This window comes from Haematobia irritans, chromosome 4 (assembly GCF_050003625.1).
Source record: "Haematobia irritans isolate KBUSLIRL chromosome 4, ASM5000362v1, whole genome shotgun sequence".
Classification (NCBI taxonomy): Eukaryota; Metazoa; Arthropoda; class Insecta; order Diptera; family Muscidae; genus Haematobia; species Haematobia irritans.
In genome coordinates, this window is record NC_134400.1 from 185,558,495 (window position 1) to 185,585,063 (window position 26,569).

General features: G+C 33.7%; 1 protein-coding gene and 1 long non-coding RNA gene across 5 annotated transcripts in view; one reads left to right on the forward strand and one right to left on the reverse strand.

Annotated features, from left to right (window-relative positions):
- The window catches only part of Tsp66E (Tetraspanin 66E), a 178,015-nt gene that overhangs the window by 34,423 nt on the left and 117,023 nt on the right, over window positions 1-26,569 (reverse strand). For all 4 annotated transcript variants that reach the window (XM_075303775.1, XM_075303771.1, XM_075303774.1 and 1 more), the window contains one exon: window positions 16,210-16,338. In XM_075303775.1, the coding sequence (XP_075159890.1) occupies window positions 16,210-16,338 (129 nt within the window). The remainder of the gene's footprint in view (window positions 1-16,209; window positions 16,339-26,569) is intronic.
- LOC142235834 (uncharacterized) lies at window positions 1,609-8,826 on the forward strand. The gene is made up of 2 exons (XR_012721869.1): window positions 1,609-2,480; window positions 8,458-8,826. It is a non-coding gene; the product is annotated as an uncharacterized LOC142235834 (long non-coding RNA).

The window sequence follows — 26,569 nt, forward strand, 5'->3', positions numbered from 1 at the left end:
AAACTATGAACTTTTCATAAACAATAGAAATAATTTTGTCAAAATTTTATTAAATTTGTCAAAAATGTATTTCTATAGAAATTTTTTTTAAAAATGTTATTTCTACAGAAAATTTTTTCAAAATTTTATTATTATAGAAAAAATTTTCAATATTTTATTTCTATAGAAACTTTAGTCAAAATTTTATTTCAGTACAATTTTTTGTCAATATTTTATTTCTATAATTTTTTTCAATATGTTATTTCTATAGAAAATTTTGTCAAAATTTTATTTCGATAGAAAAGAAGTAAAATCGGGAGATCGGTCACCATTCTATGCAGGTGGGTATAACATTTTTATTAAAAATTTTATTTCAATATATAAAATTTAGTCAAAATTTTATTTCCATAGATTTTTTTCCGAAATTTTATTTCCATAGAAAATTTTGTCAAAATTTTGAAATTTTATTTCCATAGAAAATTTAGTCAAAATTGTATTTCTATGACAATTTTGTTTCTATAGAAATTGTTGTCCCAATTTGGTTTCTATAGAAAATTTTGTAAAAAATTTATTTCTATAGAAAATTTTGTCAACATTTTATTTCTATAGAAAATTTTGTCAACATTTTATTTCTATAGAACATTTTGTTGAAATTTTATTTCCATAGACAATTTTGTCAAAATTTTATTGTTATAGAAAAAAAATTGTTTGTATAGGCTAGGTTAGGTGGTAGCCCGATATATCAGGCTCACGTTGACTATTCAGTCCATTGTGATACCACAGTGGTGAACTTCTCTCTTATCACTGAGTGTTGCCCGATTCCATGTTAAGCTCAATAGCCGAGTCCGAACGGCGTTCCAAATTGCAGTGAAACCACTTAGAGAAGCTTTGAAATACTCAGAAATGTCACCAGCATTACTGAGGTGGGATAATCCATCGCTTTTATTTCTTTAGAAAATTTTGTCAAAAATTTTATTCTATAGAAAATTTTGTTAAAATTTTATTTCTGTTGAACTCACGGTTCAACCTATGATGAGTACCCCCCTTGCTTATTATCTATTTTGACATTTGATTACTTGTATTTTTTGAATTGCATTGAAACAATATTGTTATCCTTTTCACTTTTTTGTAATTAAGCCATTAAACTCGATACGATATCTATAACCGCTTTAGGCGGAATTTTGGTAGTTAATTGCGCTTCAACCTTCAATAAAAGCAAGTTGGTCTACGGCCCTTGACATCAACGAATTGGTCTCTTGTTTTTTTTTTATTTATTGGGGTAAATCTCACGGATTCACCAAATCAACAAATTAATAATTTTACTCCAAGTCCACGACCCACGAGTAAACATTGGTCCTTCGAAAAATCCTAGCAGAGACTAGGATAGGAAAGAAATCCAGTAGAAAGTTTGCAAATACGGAACGTTCATTCTGAACTTCAATCGCAATACAACAACGATACTAAATAAAAGTCAATTTAATTTGATTCGGCCTAAAAGCGTCAATTGGGCATCTCTAAACTCATCAGGTGACATCTATTATTATTGCCAGTATCATCGAGTGACAGCAGAGTACGAGGTTTTTGGAGAGAAAAAGTGAAAAGTAAGAGAATAAAAGGAGGTAGGTTCGGTAGCATGTTGGTGATTATAGTGATTACGATCAAAATACAAAAAAATTACAAACAACAATATAATTGGCGGTGAAATCGCGACCGGGATCGAAAAAAAAAACCTTTGAGAAAAAAAACAACAAAAACTAAATCATATACTCATACATTACATTAATTCAAATACATATAAAATAAAATTGTTAGTGTGTGAGTGTAAAAAAAAAAAGAAGAAAAGTTATATCAAAAGTGGCATAGAATATATAATATCTTAAAAAGTGCATAAAAATACAAAAAAAAATAGAGAAAAAAAGTATATAAAAGAAAAGTGACAACCACATAAAAATACCAACAAACAATAACAGTTATATTTACAAGTGAGAAAATAAGAGAAAGAATAAAAACCCAAAGTGAACGTTAAAATGAATATTTTAATTTAAATAAACCATAAAAGTTCATTATTGTGTTTTCCATAATAAAATACAAATGTGCCACTGAAATTAAGTAAAATTTTTATGGAAAATTTGCATTGGAATAACATATAAACAAAGTTTTTGTACGACAAATCGAACAGTGATGCCAAATACAGCTGGTGAGGAGCATATGACAAGTTGTAGTTAACAGCTGTCATGCAGTGAACATACTCTATATTGATCAGTGTCTCAAATGTCACAACAAAAACAAAAGAGTGAAGTGTAAGTGGACAGACATTAAATAAAGTGAGAAATTATAAAAATAAATATTGAATAGGAAAGCAACACTGGATTTTCGAACAATAGTCATAGTGAAAAATTGAAATAAAAACAAAAAACAAGTAATTTAGAGTGAAATAGAAACATTTTCAAAAACATTATCAAAAAGCTTTCAACGTCACTCAAGAAGAAAACAAGAAAAGGGTGAGTCTTTCATTTTGTTTATATAAATAACCAGAAATTGAAGAAAATAAAATTGAAAAAAAAAAAACAAAACATTAAAAGATAAACATTTGGAGACATTTCGGTTATTTAATGTGGTTTCTCTTTATTTTTTTGGAGAAGAAAATCGCTCAAAATTTTGACAACATAAATCGAAAAATTAATGCGTTTCAATATTTTCTTCGAATAATTGGCTTACTCATATTTTATTAACTTAAAATATCTGATCTAAGTCATAAAAGAAAACGCAGAACGGAATAGATTGGTGCTTTTTTTTATGGAAATAAAAAGCATTAGTTGTCTTCATAACAAAAGAAAAAAGTTTCAGAAGAGACCATAACAAGATCAGCTGACCTCCACTATCGCAACGATATTCGAGAGCTTGAGAACGATCAGCTGACCAAATTTCTCATTGACCACAGCATTCCCAAAATAGGGTTGCCATATCGAGGATTTGTTATGTTTACCCGCCGGGATTGCTATAAACGTTTTTAAAATATAAAACAATATATCTAAGATTTCATTATTCAAATCATATAAAATATCAACTTTTTCGTATATAAACTTTGATAATTTCGCTCAAACAACTGCTCACTCGAATCGAATCGTTGACAATAAAAAAAAAATTGAGATACAATATGGCTGAACGTAGAAAATTTTTGTTTATTAACGACCTGTTGGTATCATTTTGCAAAGAATTCAAACCTGCGGAAAATGCAAAAATTTTGTCATTGAAAATCGAGGAAAACGAATTAGAAAAGAGATGGACTAAATTGTCAGAAACCTATGAAAGTATCATGACAGGTGAAGAAACAGCAGAAAATGCCGATATCGTGAAAATGGCTACTATGAGATACAAAGAGGCATACAAAGAATACCTATCATGTAAATGTAAAATAGCTGAAATGATTTCGCAAAAACAGCCAGCAAGGGCTGACGAAACAATTCTAAACAATACTATTAGTCAACAAAATTCTTCGTTAAAACTACCTCCCTGCGACACACCTCCGTTTGAGGGAGGATACTCGAAATGGCCGGCATTCCGAGATATTTTTTGGGCTGTCTTTGGAACCCACCCAGACTTGTCACCTGCTCAAAAACTCTTCCATTTGAGAGGAAAAACTAGGGGAGAAGCTTATCAAATTGTCAGTAAATTTGATTTAGTTGACGACAATTTCCAATTAGCTTGGGATTCTCTCAAAAACCGCTACGAAAACCCTCGTATTCTCGTTCATCAGCAGATGAAAATCCTTTTTGGCATTCAAGCTGCTCAATCAGAAACTACCAAATCTATACGAACTATCCAACAGGGAATAAATGATAGCCTGTCCATATTCAAGTCCTACAAACTCAATACCGAAAATTGGGATCCTATTTTGATTCACCATTGTTCCACCAAGCTTCCCGAGGAAACTTTAAGGGCGTGGGAAGACTCCCTTTCTGATCACAAGCAGCTTCCATCCTGGCAACAGATGAATGCTTTTCTCTCAAAAAGAATTGAGATTTTAGAGACTCTGACCGACTATAGGAAATCTAACTCAAGAGATAATCAGAATCATCATCATAAGACCCAATCATTTCACCAGACTCGCGGCGATGGAAATAACAATCCTCATAATTGTAGAAAATGTAACAGAAATCATTCCCTACGAAATTGCGAAGATTTCAAAGCATTACCAGTAAATGACCGTTTGAAATTTGTATACTCGAATAAAATTTGTTCTAATTGTTTGTCGTCAAGGCATTTGAAACCAACCTGCACGAGTACTAAATTTTGTAAAGAATGTAATAAAAAGCATCACACCTTGTTGCATCTAACATCATACCACGATCGAAGTACTTCTAATTCCAATCGAGTAACCCAAAGACCATCTTCATCTCAATTTTCGTCGTCGAATAATGTCCCTCCTACTGAAGACGATCCTAATTTAGAATCGTCAGTTGATTTAGTTCAGGCTCATTTCGTGCGCCATGAGGGCACAACTGTTTTGCCTACGGCTCTGATAAATATTAAGCACGCTGGTGAATTATTTGCGATTCGTGCACTCCTCGATAGCGGGTCGGAAAGGAGTTTTATTTCGAAAAGGATTCAGCAGAGACTTGCAATCCCCATTGACACACACATGTCACAAATCTCAGGTTTGGGTGGAACAGTGGTAGGGAACTCCACAGGACGATGTGTCGTCAACCTTAAATCACGTGCTTCGAATTACTCAATAAAAATTACTGCCATCGTGGTATCGAAACTGTCTCATTTTTTGCCGTCCAGGAAAGTGAGAATCGAGAATCTCCATGACATCAAGAAATTAAACCTAGCGGACCCAAACTTTTTTAAACCCGCCCCTATAGATATGATCATAGGTAGTGATTACTTGCCATCAATCAATATGAAGGGCGTATTAATGAATATTGCCAATGGTCTAGAAGCTAGGGAATCCAAATTTGGTTGGTATCTATCGGGGCCCCTTCCAACAAATGAGGTCCATACATTTTCAACAAGAGTATATGACACGAACGAAAATTCACTCAATGAACAGCTTAGACGCTTTTGGGAAATAGAGGAAGTCAACAAGACCATGATAATTACTGATGACGATAATTATTGCGAAGATTTTTACAAAAATACTACCTACCGTCAATCAGATGGGCGTTATGTTGTTCGGTTGCCTTTTCGTCGGGAATTTCCTGACACGATATTTCTTGGACAGTCCCAAAATATGGCCGTGGCTCAATATAGGCGTATGGAGACCATGCTGAGCAAAAATCCATTGCTAAAAAAGGAATACGAGGATGTTCTACGTGAATATTTGCAATTAGATCACATGGGTCAAGTCAATCATGTCGATAGTTCTTCGGACAAACAATTTTCATTCTTTTTGCCCCACCACGCCGTAATGAAACCTGAGAGCAAGACAACAAAAGTGCGGGTAGTATTTAATGGTTCCAAAAAGACGAAAAGCGGATATTCTCTAAATGATGCACTCTACTCAGGACCAACTTTACAGGCAGATATTGTTCAAGTAATTTTAAACTGGCGTTATTATAGATACGTGTTCACAGGTGACATACAGAAAATGTATCGCCAGATACTTGTTCATCCTGATGACCGACCCTATCAGCGTATAGTATTTCGTGCTGATCCCAAAGATTCCATAAAATCCTTTGAACTCAAAACAGTAACTTTTGGGTTAAACTGTGCACCCTTCCTGGCCATACGAACCCTAAAGCAATTGAGCCTTGATTGTAAACAAGTTTTCCCATCAGCATCCTCAATCTTACAGAAGGAAATTTATGTAGACGATGTGTTATCGGGAGGACACACGTTAGTCGAGGCGAAGTCAAAGCAAAGTGAATTGATATCGACACTTGCCACAGCAGCCTTCCCTCTGAAAAAAATCACTGCTAATACGAAACCTTTGCTAGAAAATATACCCCGGGAGGATCTTTTGGATGAGGAATTCTTGAACTTTGATGACTCCAGCAAAGCCAAAACATTAGGAATACGCTGGGATGCACTTTCGGACAGTTTTTACTATAGGGTTGGACCCATTCCCACAGCATCAGTTGCAACCAAACGGCAAATCCTTTCAATTATTGCTCGACTTTTTGACCCTTTAGGATGGTTGGGACCCATTGTCATTTTAGCGAAATTTTTAATGCAACAGTTATGGGCTGAACATGTAAATTGGGACGATGGAGTTCCTCCACATTTGCTGGTCAAGTGGAAATCTTTTTGCGAGAACTTGCCACAGATCCATACCATTAAAATTCAGCGTTGGGTAGAATATGTCCCAGGTCAACAGATTCAAATACACGGCTTCTGCGACGCGTCGGAGAAAGCTTATTGTGGTGTTGTATATCTTCGAATCAACAACTCAGGTAAAATATCAAGCCACCTCCTTGTCGGAAAAACACGCGTTGCTCCTATCAAACGTTTAACCATCCCGAAATTGGAATTATGCGGAGCAGTGTTGCTAGCTCATCTTGTAAAAATAGTAGTCGACACTATGAATTGTGAACATGAGGTATATCTATGGACAGATTCCTCTATTGTCCTAAGTTGGCTACAAAAGGAACCTCAGACCCTTAAAACGTTCGTTGCCAATCGTATTTGTGAAATTTTAGGACTTTTTGAATCCACATGTTGGAGACATATAAAAACAGAAGAGAATCCAGCCGATTTAGGTACACGTGGAAGTACTCCAGATGATCTGGTTCAGAATAATCTTTGGTGGAATGGACCTTCCTGGCTTCAACATCCCCAAGACAAATGGCCACAACCACGCACCTTCGCTCCAACCGATTTAGAAATGAAAAAGTGTTCCAATTATCATGTAATTATTACAGAAGATATAATTTCCAGATTTTCTTCTTTCAATCGAGCTCTACGAGTCATGTGTTATGTTTACCGATTTATAGATCGATGTCGAAAACAATCAAGTGTAAATTCAGTTGGAACTCATTCCATTGCTGCCAATGACATTGTGTTGACAAACAGGAGATTAAGCATACTTTCTCAGAAGCAGTATTTTTGGCGAGAGTACCAATGTCTTAGCCACAAGTCTCCTATCAGCAATAAAAGCAATATTTTGACACTTGCTCCATTCCTGGACAAATTTGGTTTGCTACGTGTAGGAGGACGCCTAGAGAATGCAGGTCTTAGCTATGAAGAAAGGCATCCAATCATTATCGCTGATAAATCACATTTCGCACAATTACTGATACGATATACTCATCAAATCATGCTCCACGCCGAATTCAATCTAATGTTACGCGCCATACGCCAATGTTTTTATATACCAAGACTTAAAAACCTAATTCGTAAATGTATACGGAGCTGCATTACGTGCACACGATACAAACGACAGTTTCAGACCCAAATCATGGCTGCGCTTCCACCGGAACGTGTGAAATTTTCCTTACCATTTACATACGCTGGCGTGGATTTTGCTGGGCCTTTCAATGTTAAAACTTCTAGGTTGAGAAACGCAAAACTCATTAAAAGCTACGCAGCAGTATTTGTCTGTTTCTCAACTAAAGCGGTGCATCTTGAAGTGTGCTCGGACTTGTCCGCAGAGGGATTCTTGGCGGCCTTCACTCGTTTTACAGGACGTCGGGGACTTCCAAGGACTATGTTTTCAGACAACGGTCGCAATTTTGTGGGAGCTAGTCACAAGTTATTGAAAGAGCATAACGAATTCCTCAAAACGGCTGAACAGAGTTTGACTCAAAAGTACGGTCTCCATGGCTTTTCGTGGACTTTCATACCACCGTATGCCCCCCACATGGGAGGTCTTTGGGAGGCAGCGGTCAAGAGCATGAAGTCTCATATGAAAAAGATTACTAAGAATTTGTCTTTCACATTCGAAGAATTCAGTACACTATTGGTCAGAATTGAATCTATTCTTAACTCAAGACCCCTATCGCCAATGTCTCAAAACCCGTCGGAACTACTACCGCTGACCCCTGGACACTTCCTCCGAGGTGGTCCTATTGTTGCTCCTCCTGAGACCCAATCTAATTTAGAACCAGAGAACTTACCTTACATTAGCCGCTGGCAGCGATTGAAACACATTCAGCACATCTTCAGCCGACGCTGGAAGTCCGAGTACGTTACAGAACTCCAGCGCCGTTACAAATGGAAAACTACTTGCAGCAATATAAATGAAAATGACTTTGTTGTAATCAAAGACGACTCTCTGCCACCAACAGAATGGTGCGTCGGTCGGGTATCCAAAGTTATTAAAGGTCAAGATAACAATGTCCGAGTCGCCGAAATCCGGACACAAAATGGGGTCATCGTACGCCCGATTGTAAAACTTTGTGTCTTACCAACTTCGCAATAACCGCGTTGAAAGAAGAAGAAACTATTAATATGAAGCAGTTGATCGTATTTCCTATAATTTCTAGTTGGCTGTCGTACCTCTTTCTTTTTTTCTTTCTTTTCTCTTATTTGCAGCGCTACCGAAGCCGAGATATATTCCAGCCAAGTCGGAATACCTTGCCATTCCACAATGAGACGACACCATCTACATGGCCCATTTAACGGAAGTTGATTAGACGTCCTACCAATTTGGCCCGGGAAAATGTTGAACTCACGGTTCAACCTATGATGAGTACCCCCCTTGCTTATTATCTATTTTGACATTTGATTACTTGTATTTTTTGAATTGCATTGAAACAATATTGTTATCCTTTTCACTTTTTTGTAATTAAGCCATTAAACTCGATACGATATCTATAACCGCTTTAGGCGGAATTTTGGTAGTTAATTGCGCTTCAACCTTCAATAAAAGCAAGTTGGTCTACGGCCCTTGACATCAACGAATTGGTCTCTTGTTTTTTTTTTATTTATTGGGGTAAATCTCACGGATTCACCAAATCAACAAATTAATAATTTTACTCCAAGTCCACGACCCACGAGTAAACAATTTCTATAGAAAATTTTGTTAAAAATTTATCTCTTTAGAAAATTTTCTTAAATCTTTATTTCTATAGAAATTATTGTTAAAATTTTATTTCTATAGAAATTTTTTTTTTTTAAATTTTATTTCTGTAAACAATTCTGTCAAAATTTTATTTTCCATAAAAAATTTTGTCAAGATTTAATTTCTATAAAAAATTTTGTCAATATTTTATTTCTATACAAAATTTTGTCAAAAATTTAATTCTATAGAAAATTTTGTTAAAATTTTATTTCTATAGAAAATTTTGTTAAAACTTTATTTCTATAGGAATTTTTGTTAAAATTTTATTTCTGTAAACAATTCTGTCAAAATTTTACTTCCATAGAAAATGTTGTCAAGATTTAATTTCTATAAAAATTTTGTTAAAATTTTATTTTTTTGAAAATTTTGTTAAAATTTTATTTTTTTGAAAATTTTCTTAAATCTTTATTTCTATAGAAAATTTTGTTAAATTTTTATTTCTATGGAAAATTTTGTTAAAATTTTATTTCTATAGAAAATTTTCTTAAAATTTTATTTCTGTAAACAATTCTGTCAAAATTTTATTTCCATAGAAAATTTTGTCAAGATTTAATTTCTATGACAAATTTTGTTAAAATTTGTCAACATTTATTCTCTATAGAAAATTCTGTAAAAATTTTATCTCTATAAATAATTTTGTTAAAATTTTATTTCTATAGACAATTTTGTCAAAATTTTATTTCTATAGAAAATTTTATCAAAAAAAAAAAAAATCTACCACAGAGTCAAAAAAATCTTTTTGGTAGAATTCTTCTAACTGTGACAACCGTGACGACGGATCATTCCGTTGGTAAGTCAGCACACTATCCACTTGACCATGTGGTTTTATATACACCTTAACCAATATCGCTATAGTCATCAGCACACAAGTAATGTATACAGCCAAGTATGTGTATTTATAGATCAGTGTGTAATGCATACACTAGCTGATTTAAAGAAACTTCATTCAATGAAAACAACTCAATTTGCAAACGTCGTAATGATGCCTTTCCTACAAACGATTTACCAAATACAACTTTTCGTTACCAAAAAAAAACGGAAATAATATAATTTTACACATATTCCAAAAGTTATCATAAAATTTTGATAGGAATGTGGCATTGCATAGGACTATATTAATATTTTCCCATAAAATAAAAAAAAATATTTGCGCAATTATTCGTTTTTCAAAAAAGAACAGAGCGGGATATAAAAGAAATCAGATGCGGTTTTAAAATAAATGTTTTTATTTACAGGAAAACTAAAAATTTTTATTACAAAATTGTTTTTTTTTTTATTATAAAAAACTTCGAACTTTACGAAAAGATACAAAAGAACATTCGCGACACCCTTTTTGGGTGAAGAAATTATTAAATATTTAATTGAGTTTTTTTCCACAATATAATAAAGGGTGATTCTTTTGAGGTTAGGATTTTCATGCATTAGTATTTGACAGATCACGTGGGATTTCAGACATGGTGTCAAAGAGAAAGATGCTCAGTATGCTTTGACATTTCATCATGAATAGACTTACGATCTGCCACAACGTCGAATTTTCAGTGAATGGGCCCTAGAAAAGTTGGCAGAAAATCCGCTTTTTTATCGACAAATTTTGTTCAGCGATGAGGCTCATTTCTGGTTGAATGGCTACGTAAATAAGCAAAATTGCCGCATTTGGAGTGAAGAGCAACCAGAAGCCGTTCAAGAACTGCCCATGCATCCCGAAAAATGCACTGTTTGGTGTGGTTTGTACGCTGGTGGAATCATTGGACCGTATTTTTTCAAAGATGCTGTTGGACGCAACGTTACGGTGAATGGCGATCGCTATCGTTCGATGCTAACAAACTTTTTGTTGCCAAAAATGGAAGAACTGAACTTGGTTGACATGTGGTTTCAACAAGATGGCGCTACATGCCACACAGCTCGCGATTCTATGGCCATTTTGAGGGAAAACTTCGGAGAACAATTCATCTCAAGAAATGGACCGGTAAGTTGGCCACCAAGATCATGCGATTTGACGCCTTTAGACTATTTTTTGTGGGGCTACGTCAAGTCTAAAGTCTACAGAAATAAGCCAGCAACTATTCCAGCTTTGGAAGACAACATTTGCGAAGAAATTCGGGCTATTCCGGCCGAAATGCTCGAAAAAGTTGCCCAAAATTGGACTTTCCGAATGGACCACCTAAGACGCAGCCGCGGTCAACATTTAAATGAAATTATCTTCAAAAAGTAAATGTCATGGACCAATCTAACGTTTCAAATAAAGAACCGATGAGATTTTGCAAATTTTATGCGTTTTTTTTTAAAAAAAAGTTATCAAGCTCTTAACAAATCACTCTTTACATTGTAGATGTAGGAAAACAAAAAAAATTGTAATTATAAAAAATTTGAACTTTACGAAAAGATACAAAAGAACGGTCGCGACACCCTTTTTGCGTGTAGAAATTATTAAATATTTAATTGAGTTTTTTTTTGCACAATATAATACATTTTAGATGTAGGAAAACAAAAAAAAATTGTAATAAACATGTTTTTTTTTTATTATAAAAAATGTTAACTTTACGAAAAGATACAAAAGAACGTTCGTTTTGCGTGTAGAAATTATTAAATATTTTATTGAGCTTTTTTTTGCACAATATAATACATTTTAGATTTTTTTAATACATTTGCTTTGTAAAAAAATTAACACATAAAATTAGTTTTCCATAATTAAAAAAAACTGTTAGTAGTTAATATGACCGTGAAGGGTCCCTAACATTGATTGTCTTTGATTAATGCTAACACGCATTGTTAAAAAGAAAATATAATTTTTTTTTATGAAATATGAGATTCAGATTTCCATTATCTAGTTTTTTTTTACTATTATTGATGGGGCTTTGCTCCCAATTGACCCACAAATTTGGGAAAACAAAATATAATAAAATTACAAAAAAGAAAAAAAACAGGGCCCCAAATAGCCACTATGAAGAAATATTGTAGATATTTATGCATGTATGATCTGCCACTATAGATACTCGAATTTTATTTAATATGCGAACCCTGAACTCAAAACAAATGGTGTAATGGAAGGGGAAATGTGGCATACATTAAATCATTTAAAATAACTGGTGGACGCCGAACTATGTGTCGTGATGTGTGATCACATGTAGCAGACAGACAGACAGACAACATTACTAGAGGTTCATCATCCATCCATTTCATTTGACACCACAACATAAAGTAGTTTTAAGTACTTTCAATAGAGTAGGTTATGTTCGTTACTTAGGTTAAAAAAATTTACAACGAAATCGGTGAATGAAAACTATTTGGGATTTTAACATAAACATCGGAGAAATTTTTGCTATTAGGTTAATACAGCTATACAAAAAAAAACATTTCATTAAAATTGAGTGAACGAAATTTTTTCATAGATATACCGAAAGCATTTTTTTTTCATTAGAATGAAAATGTTCATTAATAGTATAAACTGTTTCGTTATTTAAAAGATACCTTTATTATCAAATTTTTATATATAACTCTTTATTTACTATTAAATTTCTATATATAACTCTTTATTTTTTCTATAACTTTATTATATTTCATGAAAATTATATGATTTTAGTTATGTATAAATCTATGGATTTATACTTATTACTTTGTTATGAATATGAATGAACATGAATTTGAATTATACGCTAACCGTTACAGTTTAGAAGTAATTTTATAGTTTGAAAGAAATGAATTTTATAGTTTGAATGTTATTCTTTGAAAAACGAATGTCATGTAAAAGGAAAGTTTTTGTACTAAAAGATAGATATTTTTTTTCCTGGAAAGTTTTTTAATTTAAAATTGGTCACTTTTTAAAACCCCGTCAAGGAAGCAACATCGTCATTGGTGAGAAACATAACCATCAATAAAGTCAACAGTGAACTAATTCTGCTTGGTGTTCTTATTATATTTTATTTCTATAAAAACTTGTTTCAAAATTTTATTTCTATAGAAACTTTAGTCAAAATTTGATTTCTTTACAAATTTTTGTCAAAATTTTATTTCTATAATTTTTTTTCAATATGTATTTCTATAGAAAATTTTGTCAAAATTTTTATTTCTACAGAAAATTTTGTCAACATATTATTTCTATAGAAAATTTTGTAAAAATATTATTTCTACAGAAAATTTTTTCAAAATTTTATTATTAGAGAAAAAATTTCCAATATTTTATATATAGAAACTTTTGTCAAAATTTTATTTCTATAGAAACTTTAGTCAAAATTTCATTTCAGTACAAATTTTTGTCAAAATTTTATTTCTATAATTTTTTCAATATGCTATTTCTATAGAAAATTTTGTAAAAATGTTAATTCTATAGAAAATTTTGTCAAAATTTTATTTATATAGAAAATTTTGTCAAAATTTTATTTCTATAGAAAAATTTTTCAAAAATTTATTTCTATGGAAAATGTGTTCAAAATTTTATTTTTACAGATTTTTTTTTTCAAAATTTTAGTTCTACAGATTTTTTTTTAGAAATTTTATTACCATAGAACAAATTTCCAATATTTTATTTCTATAGAAACTTGTTTCAAAATTTTATTTCTATAGAAACTTTAGTCAAAATTTTATTTCTGTACAAGTTTTTGTCAAAATTTTATTTCTATAATTTTTTTCAATATTTTATTTCTGTAGAAAATTTTGTCAAAATTTTTATTTCTACAGAAAATTTTGTCAACATATTATTTCTATAGAAAATTTCGTCAAAATTTTATTTCTATAGAAAATTTCTTCAAAATTTTATTTCTATAGAAATTTTTTTCAAACTTTTAGTTCTATAAAAAATTTTGTCAAAATTTTAATTCTTTAAAAAATTTTGTCAAAATTTGTTTTTATTGAAAATATTGTCAATATTTTATCTCTATAGAAAATTTTGTCAAAGTTTTAGTTCAATAAAAAATTTTGCCAAAATTTTATTTTTATTTGTCAAAATTTTATTTCTAGAGGAAATGTGTGAAGTACCTCTTAGTTGGGGAAGAATATTTTGCAAAAGTTTAATTCTTTAAAAAATTTTTGTCAACATTTTGATTCTATAGAAAATACTGTAAAAATTTTATTTGTATAAAAATTTTTTTCAAATTTGTATCAAAATTTTATTTCTATTTGTCAAAATTTTATTTCAATAGAAAAGTTTGTCAAAATTTTATTTTTGTTTGTCAAACTATTTATTTCTATACACAGAAAAAAAAATTCACGAAAAATTTTCCAATTAAAATCTTAATTGAGTTTTAAAAAATATTCAATTAAAAATTTAATTGGATCAACAAATTTTTTAATTAAAATAAAAATCAATCACACAAATTAATAGTATCAATTAATTTTTTAATTGAGTGTCAATTAATTTTTGCATTGATACTATCATTTCAGTGATTGAAGACATTTCAATTAAAAAATTAATTGGATCAATGAATTTCGTGATTGAATCAAAAAATATTTTTTTGTGTGTAGAAAATCTGTCAAAATTTTATTTTCAGAGGAAATGTGTGAAGTACCTCTTAGTTGGGGAAGAATATTTTACAAAATCTACCAAAACATCAAGAATTCTAACAATCTACCGAACGGCAAAAAACCTACCATTGGAATAAATTATATTAAATTATTTTATTTCACAGAATTAGAATAAATAAAATAAAGTTGCATATAATGACAAATATTAAACGAAATATACATTTTTATACCCTGCGCCACACTGTGGAACAGGGTATTATAAGTTAGTGCATATGTTTGTAACACCCAGAAGGAGACGAGATAGACACATGGTGTCTTTGGCAATAATGCTCAGGGTGGGTCCCTGAGTCGATATAACCATGTCCGTCTGTCCGTCCGTCCGTCTGTCTGTGAACACATTTTTGTGATCAAAGCCTAGGTCGCAATTTAATTCCAATCGCCTTCAAATTTGGCACATGTTCCTAATTTGGGTCAGAATAGAACCCTATTGATTTTGGAAGGAATCGGTTCAGATTTATATATAGCTCCCATATATATCTTTCGCCCGATATGCACTAATATGGACCAAGTAGCCAGAGTTTTATACCGATTTGCTTGAAATTTTGTACAAACATAACACTTAGTTGTATAGCCAAGTGTGCAAAATTTGATTGAAATCGGATCAGATTTAGATATAGCTCCCATATATATCTTTCTCCCGATATGGACTTATATGGCCCCAGAAGCCAGATTTTTGGCCGAATTTGGTTGAAATTTTGCACTAGGAGTACAATTAGTAATATAGTCATGTGTGCCAAATTTGATTGAAATCGGTTCAGATTTAGATATAGCTCCCATATATGTTTTTCCGATTTCGACAAAAATGGTCAAAATACCAACATTTTCCTTGTTAAATCGCCACTGCTTAGCCGAAAAGTTGTAAAAATGACTCTAATTTTCCTAAACTTCTAATACATATATATCGAGCGATAAATCATAAATATACTTTTGCGAAGTTTCCTTAAAATTGCTTCAGATTTAAATGTTTCCCAAAATTTTTTATTACTAACATTGTGTTCCACCCTAGTGCATTAGCCGACTTAAATTTTGAGTCTATAGATTTTGTAGAAGTCTATCAAATTCTGTCCAAATCGAGTGATATTTAATTGTATGTATTTGGGACAAACCTTTATATATAGCCCCCAACACATTTGACGGATGTGATATGGTATCGAAAATTTAGATCTACAAAGTGGTGCAGGGTATAATATAGTCGGCCCCACCCGACTTTAGACTTTCCTTACTTGTTTTTACTAAAATTGTGTTCCACCCTATTGCATTAGCCATCTTAAATTTTGAGTCTATAGATTTTGTAGAAGTCTATCAAATTCTGTCCAAATCGAGTGATATTTAATTGTATGTATTTGGGACAAACCTTTATATATAGCCCCCAACACATTTGACGGATGTGATATGGTATCGAAAATGTAGATCTACAAAGTGGTGCAGGGTATAATATAGTCGGCCCCGCCCGACTTTAGACTTTCCTTACTTGTTTTATTTTATTATACTTTGTTTTTTTTTTTTTTTTTTAAGATAGAGCAAAAACATGGAAGGTCAATTTCTTAGCTATGAAAACTTAACCTCTATATAAAAAACAACATTAAAATTTTCCTCCTTAACTCCCTTTTGTTTGATTTGGGTAACTGAACTTCAAACAACACCCGGAAGTGACCGAGGCGTCGCAAGAAAACAAAAAGGAACGAATTTATTCACTAATTACTTACCGTCGATAGCATACATCTTGATTCCCGAATCGCTCCACAGTAGCCAAGGAAACTCATTAAAAACATGATGCCACCGATGGCGATTAAAACATACGCCATTTGCTCTATCACCTGAGGTTGGGTAAATTGCTGTAAATAAACGTTTACAAAAAAAAATCGTTAAAAAATTATATAGAAAATAGAAATCATCATGGGATAAAACGTAATATGATGCTAAAAGGGAAAAACGATAAATAAATTGTAAAAGAAAAATTAAAATGTCATCTCAATGAGGAAAAGAGCCATATGGTAAAGTGAAGAAAAAAAAAACTAAACAAAAATTATGAAATTTCCAAGTAATTGGATAATCGATCAAGAGATAGAAAAAGGAAGTGGGATTCGTTGTGATGTGATGAATAAAAATGGGCTGAACAGACTTTAATATCCCTTTTACATGACCTCACAACAATATTGATTTGCTTTTAACTTTAAAAATTCATCTTTTCATGAAGCTCCGTTAGAGTGGTTCAGTAATATTTTGTTTTAATATTTTCCTTTTTCTCGTAGTGTTAACATTATGAAACGTTCGTTCGAAGCTTTCTTTACAATTCTTCTTTGGGCTTGTTCATAAGAATGGACGTAGAAAGGCTGTTCTAGTGGATTTCCTACTACCTGCCTTGGAGCTTGTCCTTGTGGTTCAGTCCGCAGGAGAATCTTCCGTACAATCTATCCTTGACCTTGTTCGCTTAGATCGGATTGTAGGAGAACATCGTGTGAGAGCACACATCTTTCCACAATTCTCTTAGGAGCTTATTCGCATGGGTCAGATGTAAAGAGAGCTTTCGAGTGAAAAACTGTCGCGTTGATTCAAAACGACAAGCTATCGCTGTGGTCGGTAAAAAGGGACGGACACAGTGCGGTTCTCGAAATAATATCAGAAGTATCAATCGCCGTGGATTATACTTTGGCGAAACCACTTTTCGAATTGAAACACTAATTCCCAACAGTAAAGAGTGGTGCATGCAGACCCCGGGGATTAAAGGTTATATACATTTTTATACCGATGACTCCAAATTGGTTGGACAAGTGGTGGTTGATATATACTTAAAAGACCTGGAACTTCAAATCACGCATAGAGTACCTAATCACTGTAGGGTTTTTTCAGGCTGAAATATCAGCATTAAGAGAGAGAAGTAATGTTCAAATAAATGTTTCCATAAATATATACTCAGACTTGCAATAAAATCTTTGGACTATGTGTTCCTCGACTCGAAAATGGCCGCAAGTATCTCAACGAGATGGCTTAGCAGTACAATATTCACCTCCCAGCAAAAAAAATGGAAGTTGTTCCACAAACATTTCTTTTAAAGCCCGTCCCAGAATCCCCCATCGAGTTTTTTCAACTTTCAATGCAGTCCTTTTGGACAAGTCCACAAACATTTCTTCTAGAGCGCATCGTGGGATCCCCCAATGATTTTTTTCCACTTCCGATGCAGTCCTTTTGGACAAGTCCACAAACATTTCTTCTAGAGCGCATCGTGGGATCCCCCAATGATTTTTTCCACTTCCGATGCAGTCCTTTTGGACAAGTCCACAAACATTTCTTCTAAAGGGCATCTTGGGATCCCCCAATGATTTTTTTCTACTTCCGATGCAGTCCTTGTGGTCAAGTATTAGAAAGAACGCAATCAGGCTATTTTAAGTGCAAATTTTGGACAATTAAATTTTACAAAAAAATAGAAAATTAATAAAAAAGTAAAAAAATAATAAAAAAAATAATAAATTTCATCCCCGCTGGGATTTGAACCTGTGCCGTTTAACTTTTTCGCTTCCATGGAAGTTCTTTTGAGAAGGTTTTGCAAATTATGAGAATTTTTAATTTTTTTGTTGATTTTTAATGGAAAAAATATATTTATACAAAAATATATGCCGAAAATAAAAAACAAAAACGATGTATAAAATAAAAAATATTTTTTTTTAGAAAAATATTTGATAAAAAAATTGCTGCTGGTGAGATTTGAACCTACGTTTCTTATTTTTTCGTTCATACTAATAAATAACATCTCGTGAAGCAATTAAAATGTTATTCCTTGGTGTCGTATTACGATCATATCATAAACATTTGAATTGACCATTCGACGCTTTATGTTCAATGACGTTTGTGGCTGAGTGTGCTAAGGCGTTCTGTTATGGTGCCAGCAAACCCAGGTTCAACCCCTGGTCGGAGCGAAAAAGTTTTTCAAATTGTAAAAATTAGATAATAGGAAAATAATTGTGTAATAAAACATATGGATGAAAAAAAAAGTGAAATTGGTTAAAAAAAAAAAAAAATTTTTTTTCGCTTTTTAAATTTCTTCATTCAAATTAACTTCCAGGGCACAACTTCTAAAGCAATGCAAAGGATCCAAAAAAGGAGTACTTCCGTCCTATGACAAGCCCATGTAAAATTCATTGGAGATGGTCCAAGTTTGCTCTACTTCCGGATCACAGATTGGGGATCCAAGCTACTTTTTTGGAAGCTCTTTTTTTGCTGGGCTAATATGAGTAGCTGGTAAAACCAGAAACTTCCTCAAATAGGGGGACTAGAAACTGTTGCTATGCCTGTAATTTCATACCGCGTGCAAAGGCTTTTATGATGGTAAATGTCCGATGGAAATCACTGCTGATATCAGTAATAGCGGGTCGCTGTTTTATAGGAAAAACTATTTGTTTTAAGGACAACCCAGGCTCTCTTATCCTATTCAGTCCATTGTGATACCATAGTGATGAACTTCTCTCTTGTCACTGAGTGCTGACCGATTCCATGTTTAGCTCAATGAAAATAGACCTCATTTTTATAGGTGAGTCAGAACGCCGTTTCACATTATAGTGAAACTACTTAGAGAAGCTTTGAAACTCCCGAAAATGCCACCAGCATTACTGCGAGGGGATAATCCACTACTGAAAAAGTTTTTGGTGCTCTGTCGAAACTGGGATTGCAAGGTGGACATGCTAACCATTGCACCATGGTGGCTCCTGGGGTAACAGGTTGGCTGATAAGTCCCCGGTCTAACAAAGAAAAACACATTTTTTGTCAAAATTCGTTTTTATTATTCAACATAGTTCCCTTCAAGAGCGATACAACGATTATAACGACCTACCAATTTTTTGATACCATTCTGGTATTTAGTACTCCTTCGGCTTTGCCTCAAAATAGGCCTAAGTTTCGGCGATCACCTCTTCATTGCAGCCAAATTTTTTCCCTGCGAGCATCCTTTTGAGGTCTGAGAACAAGAAAAAGTCGCTGGGGGCCAGATCTGGAGAATACGGTGGGTGGGGAAGCAATTCGAAGCCCAATTCATGAATTTTTGCCATCGTTCTCAATGACTTGTGGCACGGTGCGTTGTCTTGGTGGAACAACACTTTTTTCTTCTTCATATGGGTCCGTTTTGCCGCGATTTCGACCTTCAAACGCTCCAATAACGCCATATAATAGTCACTGTTGATGGTTTTTCCCTCCCTTCTCAAGATAATCGATAAAAATTATTCCATGTGCATCCAAAAAAACAGAGGCCATTACTTTGCCAGCGGACTTTTGAATCTTTCCACGCTTCGGAGACGGTTCACCGGTCGCTATCCACTCAGCCGACTGTCGATTGGACTCAGGAGTGTAGTGATGGAGCCGTGTTTCATCCATTGTCACATATCGACGGAAAAACTCGGGTGTATTACGAGTTAACAGCTGCAAAACTCCGAATCATCAACACGTTGTTATTTTTGGTCAAATGTGAGCTCGCGCGGCACCCATTTTGCACACAGCTTCCCCATATCCAAATATTGATGAATGATATGACACGTTCCTTTGATATCTTTAAGGCCTCTGCTATCTCAACAACTTCATTTTACGGTCATTCAAAATCATTTTGTGAATTTTTTTCATGTTTTCTGCCGTAACCACACGCAGAGAAGGAATATGATCACCTCAAACATGTTTCAAGAGCAAAATGTTATTTTTGTATGGTGACTATGTAACATGTTTGTCACTAAAATGTTATTTTCTCGTCACATATAACCTGCTCGCCGAAATCAGATACATGATTTCCGAGAAAATAACATGGTTGCAAAAACCATGTTACATGGTCACCACCCAAAAATAACATTTTGCTCTTAAAACCTGTTTGAGGTGATCATATTCCTTCTCTGGGTGCACATCTTTCGGGCGTCCACTGCGTTCACCGTCCTCCGTGCTCATTTCACCACGCTTGAATTTTGCATACCAATCAATTATTGTTGAATTCCCAGGAGCAGATTCCGGAAACTCATTATCAAGCCAAGTTTTTGCTTTCACCGTATATTTTCCCTTCAGAAAACAGTATTTTATCAAAACACGAAATTCCTTTTTTTCCATTTTTTCACAATAACAAAAGTTGTTTCACAAAAGACGCTCTATCTCACAAACTAATTGACTTACAGACGTCAAATTTTGACACGAATCATTTGAACGTTGGTACTATATAAAAATAATATGCATTTAATACTAGCGATGCCATCTATGTGTCAGACCGGGGACTTATCAGCCAACCTGTTATCATATAGTAAAACCACGTACCAAATTTCAATCAGATCGGATGAATTTTGCTTCTCCAAAAGGCACCGGAGGTCAAACCTGGGGATCGGTTTATATGGGGGCTATATATAATTATAGACTGATATGACCAATTCATGTTGGATACAATATACTAACATCAGGTACCAAATTTCAACCGAATCGGATGAATTTTGCTCTTCCAAGGGGCTCCGGAGGTCAAATCTGGGGAGCGGTTTATATGGGGGCTATATATAATTATGGACCGATTTCGACCAATTTTTGCATGGGTGTTAGAGACCATATACTAACACAGTGTACCAAATTTCAGCCGGATCGGATGAACTTCTCTTCTATTAGAGGCTCCGCAAGCCAAATCGGGGGATCGGTTTATATGGGGGCTATATATAAGTATGGACCGATGTGGATCAATTTTTGCATGGTTGTTAGAGATCATATGCTGACACCATGTACCAAATTTCAGCGGGATCGGATGAAATTTTCTTCTCTTAGAGGCTACGCAAGCAAAATCGGGGGATCGGTTTATATGGGGGCTATATATAATTATGGACCGATATAGACCAATTTTTGCATGGTTGTTAGATACCATATACTAACACCATGTACCAAATTTCAGCCGGATCGGATGAAAATTGTTTCTCTTAGAGGCTCTGCAAGCCAAATCGGGGGATCGGTTTATATGGGGGCTATATAAAGGGTGATTTGTTAAGAGCTTGATAACTTTTTAAAAAAAAAAAACGCATAAAATTTGCAAAATCTCATCGGTTCTTTATTTGAAACGTTAGATTGGTCCATGACATTTACTTTTTGAAGATAATTTCATTTAAATGTTGACCGCGGCTGCGTCTTAGGTGGTCCATTCGGAAAGTCCAATTTTGGGCAACTTTTTCGAGCATTTCGGCCGGAATAGCCCGAATTTCTTCGGAAATGTTGTCTTCCAAAGCTGAAATAGTTGCTGGCTTATTTCTGTAGACTTTAGACTTGACGTAGCCCCACAAAAAATAGTCTAAAGGCGTCAAATCGCATGATCTTGGTGGCCAACTTACCGGTCCATTTCTTGAGATGAATTGTTCTCCGAAGTTTTCCCTCAAAATGGCCATAGAATCGCGAGCTGTGTGGCATGTAGCGCCATCTTGTTGAAACCACATGTCAACCAAGTTCAGTTCTTCCATTTTTGGCAACAAAAAGTTTGTTAGCATCGAACGATAGCGATCGCCATTCACCGTAACGTTGCGTCCAACAGCATCTTTGAAAAAATACGGTCCAATGATTCCACCAGCGTACAAACCACACCAAACAGTGCATTTTTCGGGATGCATGGGCAGTTCTTGAACGGCTTCTGGTTGCTCTTCACTCCAAATGCGGCAATTTTGCTTATTTACGTAGCCATTCAACCAGAAATGAGCCTCATCGCTGAACAAAATTTGTCGATAAAAAAGCGGATTTTCTGCCAACTTTTCTAGGGCCCATTCACTGAAAATTCGAAGTTGTGGCAGATCGTAAGTCTATTCATGATGAAATGTCAAAGCATACTGAGCATCTTTCTCTTTGACACCATGTCTGAAATCCCACGTGATCTGTCAAATACTAATGCATGAAAATCCTAACCTCAAAAGAATCACCCTTTATAATTATGGACCGATATGGACCAATTTTTGCATGGTTGTTAGAGACCATATACTAACACCATGTACCAAATTTCAGCCGGATCGGATGAAAATTGTGTCTCTTAGAGGCTCTGCAAGCCAAATCGGGGGATCGGTTTTTATGGGGGCTATATATAATTATGAACCGATGTGGACCAATTTTTGCATGGTTGTTAGAGACCATATACTAACACCATGTACCAAATTTCAGCCGGATCGGATGAAATTTGCTTCTTTAAGAGGGTCTGCAAGCCAAACTTGGGGGTCCATTTATATGGGGGCTATACTTAAAAGTGGACCGATATGGCCCATTTGCAATACCATCCGACCTACATCAATAACAACTACTTGTGCCAAGTTTCAAGTCGATAGCTTGTTTCGTTCGGAAGTTAGCGTGATTTCAACAGACGGACGGACGGACATGCTCAGATCGACTCAGAATTTCACCACGACCCAGAATATATATACTTTATGGGGTCTTAGAGCAATATTTCGCTGTGTTACAAACGGAATGACAAAGTTAGTATACCCCCCATCCTATGGTGGACGGTATAAAAAGTGTTGTTCCACCAAGACAACGCACCGTGCCACAAGACATTGAGAACGATGGCAAAAATTCATGAATTGGGCTTCGAATTGCTTCCCCACCCACCGTATTCTCCAGATCTGGCCCCCAGCGACTGTTTCTTGTTCTCAGACCTCAAAAGGATGCTCGCAGGGAAAAAATTTGGCTGCAATGAAGAGGTGATCGCCGAAACTGAGGCCTATTTTGAGGCAAAACCGAAGGAGTACTATCAAAATGGTATCAAAAAATTGGAAGGTCGTTATAATCGTTGTATCGCTCTTGAGGGGAACTATGTTGAATAATAACAACGAATTTTGACAAAAAATGTGTTTTTTTTTGTTAGACCGGGGACTTATCAGCCAATCTGTTATGTAAGATCTGTCCCAATGAACTAATATATGGAATGCATTCTACATAATTTCAACGAAAATCACATCTTTCAAAAAAAAAAAAAATAAAAATGTCTTTGGCGCTATACGAAGTTCAAGTTTCTTCACAATGAGTTCATTTTAACTTAAAGAAGGGGTCATTTTTTTCTGGGTGTCCGTTCACGATTGTGAAACGCAATTTTTTCTATTGGTGTAGAACAAGAAACCTTTATGTTTATGAAATTAATTTGAGTTTAGAGTATATTTGATTTGTCGTAATCAACTGATACAGAATCTCTCGCTTCTTTGTATCGTAAAGCAATTTGAATTTAATAATTAAATACGTGCCCATTTTCCCATTAAGCAAATATTACACAAACAAACAACCATGGTGAAAATACTCTTAGTGAATATAATATGATATTATTTAATATAATAATATTTTTTTTTTTTTACTGTTGGACCCCAAAATATTCTTCCTCGATTGTCTTTCGACTTTGATAACAAAGTTCATGATATTATTTACCTCGAATTCTACTAACAATTTACAAAGTATCACATGATGGTTTGGGTGAGAAGACATCCCACACTCTTTGAAAAATAACCGAAATCGAAAGACGATGAAATAAATAATGAAAATATTTTGTAATAATTCATGGAAACGATATTCTCAATAAAACCTTCCACAATTCGCAAATAAGGATGAATCTTGAGGATGATAAGGATGAAGCTTACAAAATATTATAAATTTCTTAAAAATAATGAAATTTTAATTAAAATAAAGTTTATAATCTTTGCTTCAAAATTTTTTCCATTAAATTTAGGACACAAAGTTATTTATCACAATGGACTGACTAGTCTAAGTGAGCCTGAAACTTGATCGGGCTGCCACTTTAACCTAGGAAAAAAATTTTGTAAATTTGCGTCCCTCCGTTAAAGTCGCCTGTCTTTGAACTAAGGCCAAATTTTCTTAAAGTAAGAAAACACATTTTTGATTTAAAGAATTTGTCCTTAAATGAACTGAAATATTGAAACTTTAGATTTAAGATAAAAACGTTTCAAATATAGACTAAGACTTATTTTGAGGAATTAGCGCCTATAGTTTAATGTTTTTTTTTTTTGGAATTAAGAAAACATTTTTTACTTTAAAGTATCCGTTATAATTTGGATTTTTAAACTGGCATTTGTATGTACGTGAGTACCTTTATTAATAAACCGCGAAAAGAGACTGAAACTTTGATAAATGAGATCTGTATCCTAATTTTAATTTTATTGTTCCTAGATTTAAAGCCAGATAGGTCGCTAAAAAATGTCTTTATTTTAAAGAAGCCAAATCTTTGGCTCGGAATCAATACCAAAATCCTTAAAGGAAGGTCAAAATCTTTGGATCTAAGTAAACTGTGTTTTTTTTTTTTTGATTGTGGAGAAATTCCGAGTCGATCTAAGCATGTCCTTCCGTCTGTCTGTTGAAATCACGCTATCTTCCGAACGAAACTAGCGATTGACTTGAAACTTGGCATAAGTAGTCTTTATTGACGTAGGTCAGATGGTATTGCAAATGGGCCATAGCGGACCATTTTTACAAATAGCCACCATATAAACCGACCCCCAGATTTCGCTTGCGGAGCCTCTTGGAGGAGCAAAATTCTTCCGATCCGGTTGAAATTTGGTACGTGGTGTTAGTATAGGGTCTCTAACAACCATGCAAAAATTGATCCATATCGGTGCATAATTATATATAGCCTCTATATAAACCGATCTCCAGATTTGAATTCCGGAGCTTCTTAGAGGAGCAAATTTCATCCGATCCGGTTGAAATTCGGTACGTGGTGTTTATATATGACATTTAACATTCATGCCAAAATTGGTCCAAATCGGTCCATTATTATATATAGCCCCCATATAAACCGATCCCCAGATTTGGCTTGCGGAGCCTCTTGGAGGAGCAAAATTCTTCCGATCCGGTTGAAATTTGGTACGTGGTGTTAGTATATGGTCTCTAATAACCATGCAAAAATTGATCGATATCGGTGCATAATTATATATAGCCTCCATATAAACCGATCCCCAGATATGATCTCCGGAGCCTCTGGGAGTAGCAAATTTCATCCGATCCGGTTTAAATTCGGTACATGGTGTTTATATTTGGTCTCTAGCATCCATACCAAAATTGGTCCAAATCGGTCTATAATTATATATAGCCCCCATATAAACCGATCCCCAGATTTGACCTCCGGAACCTCTTGGAGGAGTAAATTTCATCCGATTCGGTTGAAATTTGGTACGTTGTGCAAGGATATGGCCGCTAATAATCATGCCAAAAATGTTCCATATAGCCCCAAGATAAACCAACCCCAAATAACACAAAAATTGGTCCATATCAGTTCATAATTGTAAATAGCCCCCACATAAAGCTCTCTAATTACTACGCCACAGTTCATATCGGTTCGTAACTATTTATAGACTCCCCTATATATTTATACCGTTCAAGAACTGCATTGTATACGTATTTAATCGGCTTTTTTATCTAATATATACCCCGTGTAGACTAACTTACAATTTAGAAGAGTTTTAAGATACCTTGTCATCGGCAAGTACGAGTATTACCACAGCCCAAGTAATTCGATTGTAGAATTGTAAAAATTGTAGATGTAGTAGAAGTTTCCACGCAATCCATGGTGGAGGGTGGAGGTAAGATTCGGCCTGGACGAACTTACGGCCGTATATACTTGTTTCTTTAGAAAATTTTGTCAAAATTTTATATCATTAGAATATATTGTAAAAATTTTATTTCTATAGAAAATGTTGTCCAAATTTTATTTCTATAGAAAATATTGTAAAAATTTTATTTCTATAGAAAATATTGTAAAAATTTTATTTCTATAGAAAAAATTGTAAAAATTTTATTTCTGTAAAAAATTTTGTCAAAATTTTAATTCCATAGAAATTTTTCTCAAAATTTTATTTCTATAGAAAATTTTTTCACAATTTTATTTCTATAGAAAATTTTGTCAAAATTTTATTTCTATAGAATGTGTCAAAATTTTATTTCTACAGAAAAATTCAGAAAATTTTGTCAAAATTTTATCTCTATAGAAAATTTTATTTTATTTATTTTGTTTTTATAGAAAAATGTGTCAACATTTTATTTCTATAGAAAAATTTAGAAAATTTTTTTTAAATTCTATTTCTATAGAAAATTTTGTCAAAATTTTAT